At 38.4% G+C, this 15,000-nt stretch overlaps 1 protein-coding gene across 4 annotated transcripts in view; it reads right to left on the bottom strand.

Annotated features, from left to right (window-relative positions):
• The window catches only part of LOC106870824 (unconventional myosin-Ie), a 156,746-nt gene that overhangs the window by 33,958 nt on the left and 107,788 nt on the right, over positions 1 to 15,000 (bottom strand). For all 4 annotated transcript variants that reach the window (XM_089360854.1, XM_089360855.1, XM_089360856.1 and 1 more), the window contains 8 exons: positions 12,950 to 13,039; positions 11,152 to 11,229; positions 10,219 to 10,303; positions 9,616 to 9,719; positions 6,890 to 7,022; positions 4,768 to 4,964; positions 3,728 to 3,895; positions 1,266 to 1,436 (listed from right to left, as the gene is read on the bottom strand). In XM_089360854.1, the coding sequence (XP_089216980.1) occupies positions 1,266 to 1,436; positions 3,728 to 3,895; positions 4,768 to 4,964; positions 6,890 to 7,022; positions 9,616 to 9,719; positions 10,219 to 10,303; positions 11,152 to 11,229; positions 12,950 to 13,039 (1,026 nt within the window). The remainder of the gene's footprint in view (positions 1 to 1,265; positions 1,437 to 3,727; positions 3,896 to 4,767; positions 4,965 to 6,889; positions 7,023 to 9,615; positions 9,720 to 10,218; positions 10,304 to 11,151; positions 11,230 to 12,949; positions 13,040 to 15,000) is intronic.

Genomic DNA, 15,000 nt, shown 5'->3' with positions numbered 1-15,000 from the left:
AATATGAACTCTACACCTCAACAGTGAATGATGAGTATGTCTATGGCATAGCCATTACAGCGTTGACTGCAACCAACCATCAGGTGTAGTTGGCACTCGTGAGGGATGTGGTGAACTCATTGGTCAGAGCCACCTCAATCCACCCCAAATGAATGCTGCTACAAGAACAAGTAATGTAGTAAATAGTATGAAGGTAGAAATCTTATCACAGTATTGTTGTTATTATTTTTGCTTATTTTAGACAAGGAACACAGTGAAAAAATAAGGGCAAAATCTACTGAAGGAAAAATCTACTGAGGGAAAAAATCTAATGAGGGCAAAATCTACTGAGGGCAAAATCTACCGAAGGAAAAATCTACTGAGGGCAAAATCTGTTGAGGGCAAAATCTGTTGAGGGCAAAATCTGTTGAGGGCAAAATCTATTGAGGACAAAATCCACTGTGAGAGAAATCTATTGCGGGCAAAATCTGCCAAAGGCAAAATCTGCCAAGGGCAAAATCTGCCAAGGGCAAAATCTGCCAAGGGCAAAATCTGCCAAGGGCAAAATCTACTGAGGGTAAAAAGCTATTGAGGACAAAATCTGCTGAGGTAGGTAGGTAGGTAGGAGGTAGGTAGGTGAGTAGGTAGGTAGGTAGGTAGTTATTAGGCAGGTAGGTTGGTAGATAGGTAGGTAGGTAAGTAGGTAAGTAGGGAAGTAGGTAGCAGTGGCGGCTCATAAATAAAATTAGTGGGGGGTGCTGCTTCAGAAAACCTGTTGAGGACAAAATCCACTGTGGGAGAAATCTATTACAGGCAAAATCTGCCAAGGGCAAAATCTGCCAAGGGCAAAATCTGCTAAGGGCAAAATCTGCCAAGGGCAAAATCTGCTAAGGGCAAAATCTACTGAGGATAAAAAGCTATTGAGGGCAAAATCTACTGAAGGAAATCTATTGTTGGAGAAATCTGCTGGGGAAAAAAATTTACTGAGGGCAAAATCTAAGGAGAGCAAAATCTACAGAGGGCAAAATCTAAGGAGGGTAAAATCTACGGTGGGCAAAATCTATGGAGGGCAAAATCTACTGGCCTGTTGATAGTGAGGTTGTTCTGCTCAACAAACATAGCTTTAAAGAAAAAAGGACTCATTATATTGAATGTTATCGATAATACTTAGTGGAAATAGCAGATGTTGCAGTTCCGCAGTGCCTATACACAAACTGCCACTGGTATGCAGGTAAGAAGAAGAAAACAATAAGAAGATAATGTACAAATTCATCCTGATATCTGACCTGTAGTAAATTTTTATCAGCTCCTTCACTAACGGCATGCATGGTTGCACAAACATCATCTAACATGCTCATAATTCCAGGGGGTTTCTTTTGTTCAATTAGGTCACACACTATTTTGTTGTTGAAATAATCAATTGGCGTCCATTTTATATTTTCGGCCATGTATTCTTCCTGCAAAAAAATTTTGGAATATTTGTTGAGAATATAATTTATGACATAAAACAATATTAGAGGATTATAAATACCAATAAACACACACACACATATATATATCCGTATATACATATACATACGTATTTTTTTTTCTTTTACTTGTTTCAGTCATTTGACTGCGGCCATGCTGGAGCACCGCCTTTAGTCGAATCAAATCGATCCCAGGATTATCTTGGTTGAAAAAAACTTCGATAATGTAAAAATCATACAAAAACTGGGATATCATACCCGGTTAATGGGTAGAAATTCCATGTTAAAGTGATGTACTTTGAGTAGATATGAAGAATAGTAATAAATGGAGCAAAACGCGTATGATCAGTATATATATGATCATATATATATATATATATATATATGATGGACTCTCGTTGGTTTCGGCTTATGAGGCTCCGACAATGTATTCTCTCTTTGACAGTCATAATGCTTACATCGAATGTGACATTTAAGTCCTGTCAACGATTTACAAAGAAGGCCATAGATGTTGCAAGTTTGAGGATTATAGGTCAGTGCAAGCGGTATATTTGCCGCCGCTTTTCTCCTTTGCCTTGCGCCCCGAAGCCTGTTAATGCTGGTTGCAAGCACCCACTACACTCTCGGAGTGGTTGGCGTTAGGAAGGGCATCCAGCTGTAGAAACTCTGCCAAATCAGATTGGAGCCTGGTGTTGCCATCTGGTTTCACCAGTCCTCAGTCAAATCGTCCAATCCATGCTAGCATGGAAAGCGGACGTTAAACGATGATGATGATGATGATGAGATATATATATATATATATATATATATATATATATATATATATATATACTCTTTTACTTGTTTCAGTCATTTGACTGCGGCCATGCTGGAGCACCGCCTTTAGTCGAATCAAATCGACCCCAGGACTTATTCTTTGGAAGCCTAGTACTTATTCTATCGGTCTCTTTTTGCCGAACCGCTAAGTTATGGGGACATAAACACACCAGCATCAGTTGTCAAGCGATGTTGAGGGGGACAAGCACAGATACACAACATATACACACATACATATATATATATATATATACATATATACGACAGGCTTCTTACAGTTTCCGTCTACCAAATCCACTCACAAGGCTTTGGTTGGCCCGAGGCTATAGTAGAAGACACTTGCCCAAGGTGCCACGCAGTGGGGCTGAACCCTGAACCATGTGGTTGGTAAGCATGCTACTTACCACACAGCCACTCCTGTGCCTAAATATATATGTATATATGTATGTATATATATATATATATATATATATATATATATATATATATATATATATATATATATATATATATAAATATATATATATATATATATATATATATATATATATATATATATATATATACACATATATATACATATATATGTGTATGTATGTATATATATGTATGTTTAAATATATATATATATATATATATATATATATATATATATATATATATATATATATATATATATATATATATATATATATATATATATATATATATATATAATCAGACCCTGAAATAAGACCAACAAATTCCTTCAACACACCCAAACAATGGCTCCCGACAACCTCAACCATCCCGGTATCTAACAGATGAGGTATTATGACATCATTGATGGTTGTGAGATAACAAATTAAATCTTCGCTTTTCTTCCCTGTCACCCCACAAACCTACATAATCTGTAAGCATAATCTACCATTTAGCAATATTTATTTAACACTGAATTAATATAAGCAGTATATGTAGATTATTTATTTAACAGATTATTTATTTAACAGGAAAAGTGCAAAATTTTCAAAATTCTTATTTTTTTGTTAAAAAAAAATTTGTTATAAATAATTTATTATTTGCATTATGATTAATCCAGTACTTAGGGAAATAAATTCTGTGGAGACCCTTTTTCTTGGTACCCTAAAAACAGACTCTGGTGTTTAGTGATTTAATCTGGCCCCGATGCTGATACCATTCAACTGAAGCCATCATGAATATGCAGCGATGGTGGCGGTGGCAGCGGTGGTGATGGTAGCAATGTTGGTGATGTTGGTGGCAGTGCTTCTGCTGATGATGGTGTTGGTGGTGGTAGGGGCAACAATTGCACCGACAGTGGTGATGGTGGTGGTGGTGATGGTGGTGGTGGTGGTGGTGGTGGTGGTGGTGGAAAAGATGGTACTAGTGACAGTGCTAATGATAATGATTGCAGCAGCAACAACAGCAGTACCCTAGTAGAACTGGTAGTAACAGTAGAGTCTAACCTGTTCAGCCTTCAGTGTGAGCTCAATGAAGATTTGTTGTAGTTTTTCATTGACGTAATTGATGCAGAACTGTTCAAAACCATTGCTGGTAAAAATCTCAAAGCCATAAATATCTAAAATCCCTACATCTAGGCCCTCGGTCTTCAGATGCATGGCTTTGTTGATTGTCTGCAAAAAAAATCAAAGAATACACCAATGAACAGAAGATTCAATGAGTACTGAAATAAGAATAATTAAATACATAAATAACCCTGTCTACTATAAGCACAAGATGTTTTATATTGATACATGGCCAGTGGCACGTAAATAGCACCAGCGTGATCGTTACCAACGTCGCCTTCCTGGCACGTGAAAAGACATTCGAGCGAGATCGTTGCCAGTGCCGATGGACTGGCTCCTGTGCAGGTGACATGTAAAATACACCATTTCGAGCGTGGGCGTTGCCAGTAAGACATTCGAGCGAGATCGTTGCCAGAGCCGATGGACTGGCTCCTGTGCAGGTGACATGTAAAATACACCATTTCGAGCGTGGGCATTGCCAGTAAGACATTCGAGCGAGATCGTTGCCAGAGCCGATGGACTGGCTCCTGTGCAGGTGACACGTAAAATACACCATTTCGAGCATGGCCATTGCCAGTAGATTACCAAATTAACTAGTAGACAGCTAGATTAACTGGTGGAGTACTATACCAGATTAAATAGTATATGACAATGACAAGGCCCTTAACCCTTTGGGAATTGTAGGGGCACTGTAGCCAAGCAGTGTAGCTAGGGCGAGAAAGCCAGGTGGAGCCTGTCCCTCTCCAGGCTAAACTCATTCCAGTGGACTGGAGCAATGTGAAATGTGAAATAAAGTGTTTTTCTCAAGGACACAATGCATCGCCCAGTCCAGGAATTGAAACCACAATCATGCGGTTATGAGTCTAACACCCTAACCACTAAGCCACAGTATAAGCGATGGTGTATAAGCCAATTAAATGATAGAATACTAGAGGTAAAAGGAAAGAGAAAGAGAAAGCTGTCGGTTTGTTGGAGCTTACCGCGACAAGATAGTCAAAAAGCCTGTTATAAAGAGCTTTTGATAAAGCATCCCTGGTATAAAGAGCCTGGTTGACGTTGAGCTTCATGGCAATTTTCTCAGACTTTCCTCCCCATTTGCTGTCCATCACTCGACCAATGAGTTTCTCATTTAAAAGGTCTTTGTCGATTCTCAACAGGTGTGCAGGGAAGTCTAAAACTATAAAAAACAAAGGAAAAATGAATATATATATATATATAATCATAAATATATAGGGATCGGCATTAGATGCTTCACCAACATACTGAAAATTTAGAAATAGCAGTCAAAGAACTACCGATTCCAAACTACAAATTTTTTCTCTAACGGATGGCGATATTTATGGCACACACTTTATAGTAGCTTTATACTCTTAACCGTGAAACGTCGTACATGATTAACTAAAGGCAGGTTTGTTTTTGCTTTTCTCTTCTGTTTTTGTTCTGTGTGTGCCATAAATATCGGCATCCGTTAGAGAAAAAAAATTTGTAGTTTGGAATCGGTAGTTCTTTGACTGCTATTTCTAAATTTTCAGTATGTTGGTGAAGCATCTAATGCCGATCCCTATATATTTATGATTATAAATGGTTTTACCGATAAAGGTTTTTTTCATACTGAACTACTTGGCAAAATTGTTAATTTTTAATTTTATTACTAATTGGTAATTCCCTGCCCTATATATATATATATATATATATATAATTAAATAATTATGAACAAAATTAGCAGTTCAGCAATAGTCACTGATAGAATAAGTAATAGGATTACAAAGAATAAGTCCTGGGACCGATTTGTTTGACTAAAGGCAGTGCTCTAGCATGGCCACAGTCAAATGACTGAAACCAGTAAAAGAGTAAAAGAATAAAAGAATACCTTATTATAAAGAGATACAAAACCATAATGTCCCACATTTTCCTATTATAGGTTGAGGACAAAGTTCATGCGCCGTGTTAAAATAATGCTTTTTATATATTTTTGTGGTGTGTGTGTGTTCATTCAGTTCATGTCATGTTCAATGGTGACTCACTGTTGAAAAATACCCAAGACTCGTTCGTCGAAAACACACTTTGTTTCAACAAGACGATGCAAAGCCGCACAGCGCCAGAAAGACCAGCAACTAGATTGAAGAATTGGATGGTGTGGAAGTTCTGCCGTATCCATCCTGTAGTCCAGATGTTGCTCCGTGTCACTATGGTTTCTTCCGATTAATGCAGCACTTTATGAAAGGTCACTGATTTGAGTCATTCGATGAAGTTGAAGAAGCCTGTCAAGGATTTTTCGATTCAAAGCCAAATGATTGGTACTTTGACTAAATCCAAAAGCTTGCAGATTGTTGGAAAAAGGTCGTAGAAAACGATGGTCTTTATTTTGAAGAATAGTTGTTGTTTTTGAATAAATTCTTGCATAAAATCATTATTCTAAGATGGTACACAAACTTTTTCCTCAACCTAGTATTATCACCTGAGAATATGTAAAGAAAACACTATTATACAGGTAAATATTTTTGGTTCAGGTACAGGTGTGTCTGTGTGTGGTTAAGATGTTTTCTTCTCAAACATATGGTCTGTGGTTCAATCCCACTGCATAATCTTCTACTATAGCCTCAAGCTGACCAAAGCCTTGTGAGGGGATTTGGACAGAAGATAAGAAAGTCTGTGGCCCTGCTGGAGCACTGCTTTGAAGAATTTTAGTTGAACAAATCAGCCCCTGTATTCATTTCTTAAGTCTGGTATTTATTCTATCTGTGTCTCTTGCTAAATCACTAGGTTACAGGGACATAAACACACCAACACCAGTTGACAAACAGTGGTGGTGAACAAACACAGACGCACATACATACACACACACACACACACACATGCACATGCACACATGTGTATATATGAGTATATACAGCAAGCTTCTTTCAGTTTCCATCTACCAAATCCACTCACAAGACTTTGGTCATCACAAGGCAAAAGTAGAAGACATTGGCCCGAAGTGTCATGTAGTAGGACTGAACCCAGAACCATGTGGCTGGGAAGCACACTTCTTACCATGCAACTACACCTGCACTCAATACTCTGCAAAAAAAAAAAAAAGAAAATATATATCAACCAACTTACATTCATTGTTAGTAACCAAGGCATAGTTTCCTTCTTCATAGAATGAAATATTTCCAAGATGAAGAATTGCTGCAGTTAGAGTCAGGATGTTGTCTTTATTTTTTTGAGAAATTCCCATGACATCCATTGCATGCTGAAAATATTAAATTAGGGATGTAAATTATATGAAACAGGAAAGCATGATTCTAATTTGTTTAATTAAACAGTATGTAGATGGAAACGTGATACCTTTAAGTCAATAATAATAATAGCGTTATACTTGGGGATAGTTCCAGATTAAGGCCCATAGAGGCCCTAAGCGCTTAAAAGGTTCTGGTGCCCTCAAGTATATGTAAATGATTCAAAATGTAAACAATAATAAGCCATAAAATAATTTTTTTATTTTTCAAAATGAAACAAAATTCACAAAAAAAAAAGGAAAATAATGTTTATTTTTGTATGCTTCCACTTTATTTATATTTGAAAAGTTTTCTCCATGGTTTTTTTTTTTTTTAATTACAAAGTCTTTGATGATATCGTTAAAATAAATTTTACATAAAACTTCTGCTTTCTATATTTGGAAGAGATATGTCATTACAAATATTATTTTAGCAAGTTTAAAGTGATTTCTTTTGTGCTGTAAACCATTTACCATTTCTGTGGTGCCCTCCCTCCTTCCTTTGATACCCTAAGCACATGCTTATTTTACTTAATGGTTAATCCAGCGCTGCTTGGGGATGATGATATTTTGCCAATTAAACATGCGCATTAGATCTTTGGTCTCCCCTTCAGATTTATTATTATTATTATTACCATTATTATTATTAATATTATTATTATCATCATTATTATCATTATTATCATTATAGACATTGCACAGTATACAATATCGTGAGGTTATTGTGTCTACCAGGCAGAAGGTCTGGAGTTTGTGGGAAGGGAGATAGTCAATCCCATCAACCCCAGTACTTGACAGGTACTTAATTCATCAACCCCGAAAGGATGAAAAGCAAAGCTGACCTCGGCAGAATTTGAACTCAGAACACGAAGACGGATGGAATACTGCTAAGCATTTCGCCTGGCGTGCTGACGATTCTGCCAGCTCACTGCCTTAATAATAATAATAGCAATAATAATAATAATAATAATAATAATAATAATAATAATAATGACTGAAACAATAACAACATGCATAAAAAAAAATGGTAAAAAGTGAGTGGTGTCTAATAATTTTGTGTAGGAGGTTGAAATAGGAATTTTAACGAGGTTAAGTAAACACCAGGATCTCTTGATAAATAATTTGGTCATTAAAGAAACATACAGCATGGGCTTTAATTACTGTGAAATTCTCAAATTATTCCAGATTTTATTCTTAAACAATTCTAGAGAGGATTCTCAAACTGTTCCAGAATGTATTGTCATACTATTCTACACTATATTACCAAATTATTTCAGAATAGTTTAGTCAAACAGACTCTATTCTCAAAATATTCTTTTATTCTTTTACTTGTTTCAGTCATTAGACTGTGGCCATGCTGGGGCACCACCTTGAAGAATTGTAGTCGAACAAATCAACCACAGTGCTTGATTTTTTTCAAGCACACATACACATATACACTTCTATACTTACACACACATACACACAAACACACACTCACACACTGCCCACCACACACTCCTCTCACAATATATATTTAATCGGCCTCTTTTGGCAAATCGCTAAGTTACGGGGATGTAAACATAACAACACCAGTTGTGAAGTGGTAACGAGTATCAAACACACAGACACACTGACAGACACACTGACAGACACACGCGCACATACACACACACACACACACACACAATAGGCTTCTTTCAATTTCCATTTATCACATCCACTTTTAAGACTTTGGTCAGCCAAAGGTTATAGCAGAAGACATCTGTCCACAGTGACAAGCAGTGGGAGTGAACTTCGAACCATGCAGTTTCGAAGCAAACTTCTTACCACACAGCCACACCCATTTTTAGATTTTGTGGTTGAACTGTTCCAGATTCATTTATTGAACTATTCTAAATTCTGTCATCATGCTATTCTGGATTGTATTCATAAACATAGACATAAACACACACACAAACACACACACACACCACTTTCCCCCCACACACACACACATACACACTCACACACTCTCACGCATGCACACAAACGCACACTCACACACTGTCCACCGCACATCCCTCTCACAACACGTGTACTGCCAGCACCATCAATATATATATATATAGTTTTAGGGAAAAGAACCAAGGTTCATGAACTCATCAATGAAAATCCACTGTCACATATAGAAAGATTAATAATTAAAAGCACAATAAATGAGTATAATATAATACAAAGTAAATAAGATATGATATTTACTTTACTTTATATTATACTCATTTATTGTGCTTTTACTTATTAATTTTTCTATATGTGACAGTGGATTTTCATCGATGAGTTCATGAACCTTGATTCTTTTCCCTAAAACTATATATATTTTATACTCTGAAACTTAATTTAATTTTAATTTTTAATCAATTGAATTTAATTGAGTTTTTACCTGTAAATTTGGACGTTGATATATACATACAACCACCGATACCTCATATATATGAGCATAGAAAACATGAGAGATTCTCTCCTCATATCCTATCCGAAACAAACCCAGGACGACATGGTTGAGAAGCCAATTTCTTACCAAAACAAAACAAAGAACCAATTTACCTACCATTGTTTCCTTGAAGTCTTTCACATCATCAGTATCATCAATGTCATAGACACCACTCTGGTTGAGGTAATAATAATATTCAGGTTTCACAATTCCTAGGTTCTCTGAAATGACAATGCAATGCAACGAACAGTAAGTGGTTGTGGTGGTGGTGGTGGTGCTGTTGGTATTGATGGTGATGATGATAATGATAATTATAATGACAACGATGAAGATGATGGTGATGGTGGTGATGATGATAATGATAATGATAATGACGATGATGGTGATGACGGCACTGACAACAATGATGATGATGATGATGATAATGATGATGGTGGTGGTAATGGTGGTGGTGGTGTTGCTACCACTGTTTCTGCTGCTGCTGCACGTTATGACGGTGGTGGTGGTGGTGGTGATGATGATGATGATGATGATGGTGAGGGGGAGGAGGAGGATAATGATGATGATGATGATAAGGGTGATGATGATGATGAGGAGGAGGAGGAGGAGGATAATGATGATGATGATGATGATGATGATGATGATGATGATGACGATGATGACAAACTGTTAGAAATATTGTGAACTTCCTAAAAATGATTGCTGTAATTTTTTATTCACCTTTCTGGTCCTCGCTTGCTCCAAAACACAACTGATAGAATATATGGAAGTTCCGTTCATCGATGTTTTGACTAACGACTCGAGACTTTAAAAAACAAAAACAAAAAGAACATAAGGAAAATGGTAAATTCTTTGATGAAAGAAATACGGAAACAAAATAACAAAGCAGTTAAGTTATTAAGGGGGAGGGGACTAGTTGATTACATTGACCCCAGAATTTCACTGGTACTTAAGCTATCGACTCCAGAAAGGATGAAAGGCAAAGTCGATCCCAGCAGAATTTGAACTCAGAACGTAGTAATGGGTAAAATACTGCCAAGTATTTCACCCAGTGTGCTAACGTTTCTTATTTCTTTACTGCCCACAAGGGGCTACACACACAGGGGACAAACAAGGACTGACAAACGGATTAAGTCGATTATATCAACCCAAGTGCGTAACTGGTACTTATTTAATCAACCCCGAAAGGATGAAAGGCAAAGTTGACCTCGGCGGAATTTGAACTCAGAATGTAGCGGCAGATGAAATACTGTTAAGCATTTCGCCCGGATTGCTAATGATTCAGCCAGCTCGCTGCTTTACGAGTGCACAAATATTCTTTTCTACTCTAGGCACAAGGCCTGAAATTTTGGGGGAGGGGACCAGTCAATTAGATCGACCCCAGTATGAACTGGTACTTAATTTATCAACCTCGAAAGGATGAAAGGCAAAGTCAACCTCAGCGGAATGTGAACTCAGAACATAGCAATGGGTGAAATACCACTAAGTATTTTGTCCGGAGCGCTAACGACTCTGTCAGCTCGCCACCTTAACGACAACAATAATAATAAAGAAAAGAAACAAAAAAAGAGAAAGAAGAGAAAAAGAAAGGTAACAAAAGCAAGACAAAAAGGGAACACCTAAACCGACAATAAGTAAAATAATACTTCTTACCTTCTCCAACAAGAAATTTGAGATTTTACCACCCTCAGGTACACCACCCAGACCGAATTGGATCTGGACATACTTGCCCTGAAAGAAATAATAGCAGTAGTAATAGCGGTGGTGGTGGCGGTCGTGATTGCGTTAGTAGTAGTAGTAGTAGTAGTAGTACACTGCTTGCCTGACAGTAATTCTGGTTACAATTATCATGCAATGTCAAAGCATGAGGCAGTAGCACACAAATACAGACACATGGACACATAGATTTATAGACAAATAGGCTGACAGACAGACACACAGACAGACAGACAGATAGACAGACAGATAGATAGATAGATAGATAGATAGATAGATAGATAGATAGATAGATAGATAGACAGACAGAAAACGGACGGATGGACGGACGGACAGGTAGGTAGGTAAGTAGGCAGATGGCTGGATAGATGGGTGTGATTAGGTAGGTGGGTAGATAGATAGATAGATAGATAGAAAGATGCATATACATATATACAACAGGTTATTTTCAGTGCTCTTGTAGCAAAGAAGACACTTGCCTAAGTAACCATGCAGTGGGACTGAACCCAAAGCCATGCAGCTGGGAAGCAAACTTCTTACCACACAGCCACACCTGCACTTACTGTTAGAATATAATGATATCTATTGTGTGGTTAATCAGTTATGGGAGCAATCATGATTGTGTAGTTGAATAGTTGACTTCCCAAGCACATGATTCCAGGTTCAGTCCCACTGCATGGCATCTTGGACAAACGTCTTCCACTATAGCTCTGGGCCAACCTAGGCCATGTGACAGGATTTGGAAGACAGAAACTGTTGAAAGGTCATTGTATATACATATATACGTATACATATATATTGTTGTTGGCACTCCGTCGCTTACGACGTCGAGGGTTCCAGTTGATCCGATCAACGGAACAGCCTGCTCATGAAATTAACGTGCAAGTGGCTGAGCACTCCACAGACATGTGTACTCTTAACATAGTTCTTGGGGATATTCAGCGTGACACAGTGTGACAAGGCTGACCCATCGAATCACAGGCACAACAGAATTGGGAAGTAAGAGTGAGAGAAAGTTGTGGTGAAAGAGTACAGCAGGGTTTGCCACCATCCCCTGCCAGAGCCTCGTGGAGCTTTATGTGTTTTTGCTCAATAAACACTCACAACGCCCGGTCTGGGAATCAAAATTGTGATCCTATGACCACGAGTCCGCTGCCTTAACCACTGGGCCATTGTGCCTCCACATACATATATATATATATATATATATATATATTTATATACATGTAAAAGGTAAAGACCCCCTTTGATCTTGAACCTAGAAAGTTCTCCTCCAAGGCACAAGTCTGGGCAAAGTTCTTTTATGGAAGATGCATACCAGCCTCCTCTCCTCTCCACATCACTGATATTATCCAAAGGAAAAGCAAAGGTCAATACAGCTTGGCACCAGTAACATAGCAACTCATTTCTACATCCGAGTGAACTGGAGCAACGTGAAATAAAGTATCTTGCTCAAGAACACAACTCAGCCCAGTCCGAGAATCGAACTCACTACCTCATGACTGTGAGCCCAATGCTTTAACCACTGAGCCATGCATCTTCATGCTTCTTCAAAATGTGTGTGTGTGTGTGTTTGTTTGTGTGTGTGTGTGTGTGTGTGTGTGTGTGTGTGCATGTGTATATAGCAATGACGATGAGCATCTGTGCAGTTCCTGTTGACCAAATTCCACTCTCAAGACAATTCTTTAATCACATGATTCTTTAATCACCATGACTCTAAGACAGAAATACTTACAAATCTACTGGAATTGTTGTTTCGTACAGTCTTAGCATTACCAAATGATTCCAGCAAAGGATTTGATTCCAAAATTATTTCTTTCACCTTCTGCAAAGAGAATACACAAGCATAAATAGGAATGAAAAGAAAATAACATAATTTACCGAATTCTAAGAAACAATAACAACTCACAGACGGCCCTGATTGCCATCGTATGGTAAATGATTTTTGTCAGCGGAATGGCTCAGAGTAATCCACAAATAGCTTCAGATGTGCCATAGCTCTATCACGTTGAGTACCATACTATACATCCTGGAATGTAGTAGCGGCAGTGGCAGTCGGTGTGGTGGTGGTGGTGGTGGTGACGGTGGCGGCGACGGTGGTGGTGGTGGTGACAGTGGTGGCGGCAGCAGTGGTGGTGGTGGTGGTAGGTGGTGGTGGTGGTGGTGGTGGTAAGTGGTGGTGGTAGGTGGTGGTGGTGGTTGTGGTGGTGTTGGTGGTTCTGGTACTGGTGGTGGGGGCGGCGGCGGCGGTGGTGGTGGCAGCAGTTGTGGTGGTGGCGGTGGTGGTGGTGGTAGCGTCGGTGGAGGTGGTCGTCGTCGTCATGGTGCTGGTGGTGGTGTTGGTTGTGGTGGTGGTGGTGGTGGTGGTGGTGGTGGTGGTGGCAGTTGTGGTGTTGTAGCTACTGAATAGTTGTTTGTATTGTTGTTGTTGTTCTTATCTAATTATGCAGACCTCAAGTGGCATCCATATTTATTTCCATCACACAATGCATCCAACTACATTAAGCTGAACCTTGAGATAAGAATGCCGGATCCTATATTGCTATAGATCTTTCCTGCAATCTGACCTTGTCGTAATGCAGTAAATGGATTGCCAAATGTCAACCCAACCAGGCTGCAGACAAGTACAACACTACACATATAAGGAGGAAAATCTCAGAATTTCGCTCTGTCCTTCACAATACCAAACATAAGACGTCTGCTGGTGAATGTGGTATAGACGTTATTGTCAACAATGATCTGCATTGTGAATGATATTTCTATAATTTTTAAAAGGGCCAAAGTGTCTTAGTATCTCTCAGTAAGACCCTTGTCAGCCACTCACCAGCTATCTATTTAAAGTTATATATTGCTATGGCACCTCCATATTTACTGTCTGTATTTCCAGTCTGGGACCCCCATCTTGTCTAGAATATCAATCTACTGGAAGCTGTCCAGAAATGTGAAACCAGACAAATATCATCCACCAGTCACCATATCTTGAATGTCTTTTTTCAATGGGCATCAAACACACTAAATCTTCATTGTCAAGCAGCTGATTTCTTAGAAGGCCACGATTTTCCCACCATCTTTCCAATAACTTTGACCACTATTTTGAATTCATCACCTCTACAACTCTTGGACATGCTTATCATCATCATCATCATCATCATCATCGTTTAACGTCCGCTTTCCATGCTAGCATGGGTTGGACAATTTGACTGAGGACTGGTGAAACCCGATGGCTACACCAGGCTCCAATTTGATTTGGCAGAGTTTCTACAGCTGGATGCCCTTCCTAATGCCAACCACTCAGAGAGTGTAGGCCAACCAAAAAAAAGACAATATAGCATTGTTGACTTTCAAAAGCAGATTTTTATGCTCAGAATTGTCAGACCATGGCATAAACTATCCTGCATCCATTGTTAACTATCAAAACGCTGCCTCCTTTAAAAATTCCATGCTTTCCAAAATTCCTCAACACTAATCCTGATAAGCTAATGTACCGTTTCCTCTTTATGGTTCTCTTACTCTTCACTTGTCTGTCTTCTTGTGTTTTTATCTTGTATACTATGCATCTACTTTTGGCTATCTTTGGTGTCATACTTTCTTTAACTTATTGTTGCTTTCTGTCCTCTCTCTAAACTTTTTCCCAATGAGTTGAATACACCTAAGCATTATATACAGTATTTTTTTATTATTATTATTTGTCTTGTTTAAGACACCAACTTCGATGGAGAATGTAACAAGATGTCGACTATCCACCACCAATGGACTAAGGTAACATTTTTCACTCAGATTTCAAGA

This window comes from Octopus bimaculoides, chromosome 12, assembly GCF_046866305.1.
Source record: "Octopus bimaculoides isolate indiv1 chromosome 12, ASM4686630v1, whole genome shotgun sequence".
NCBI lineage: Eukaryota > Metazoa > Mollusca > Cephalopoda > Octopoda > Octopodidae > Octopus > Octopus bimaculoides.
The sequence above is the reverse complement of the archived record's forward strand: the minus strand, read 5'-3'. Positions and strand labels throughout refer to the sequence as shown.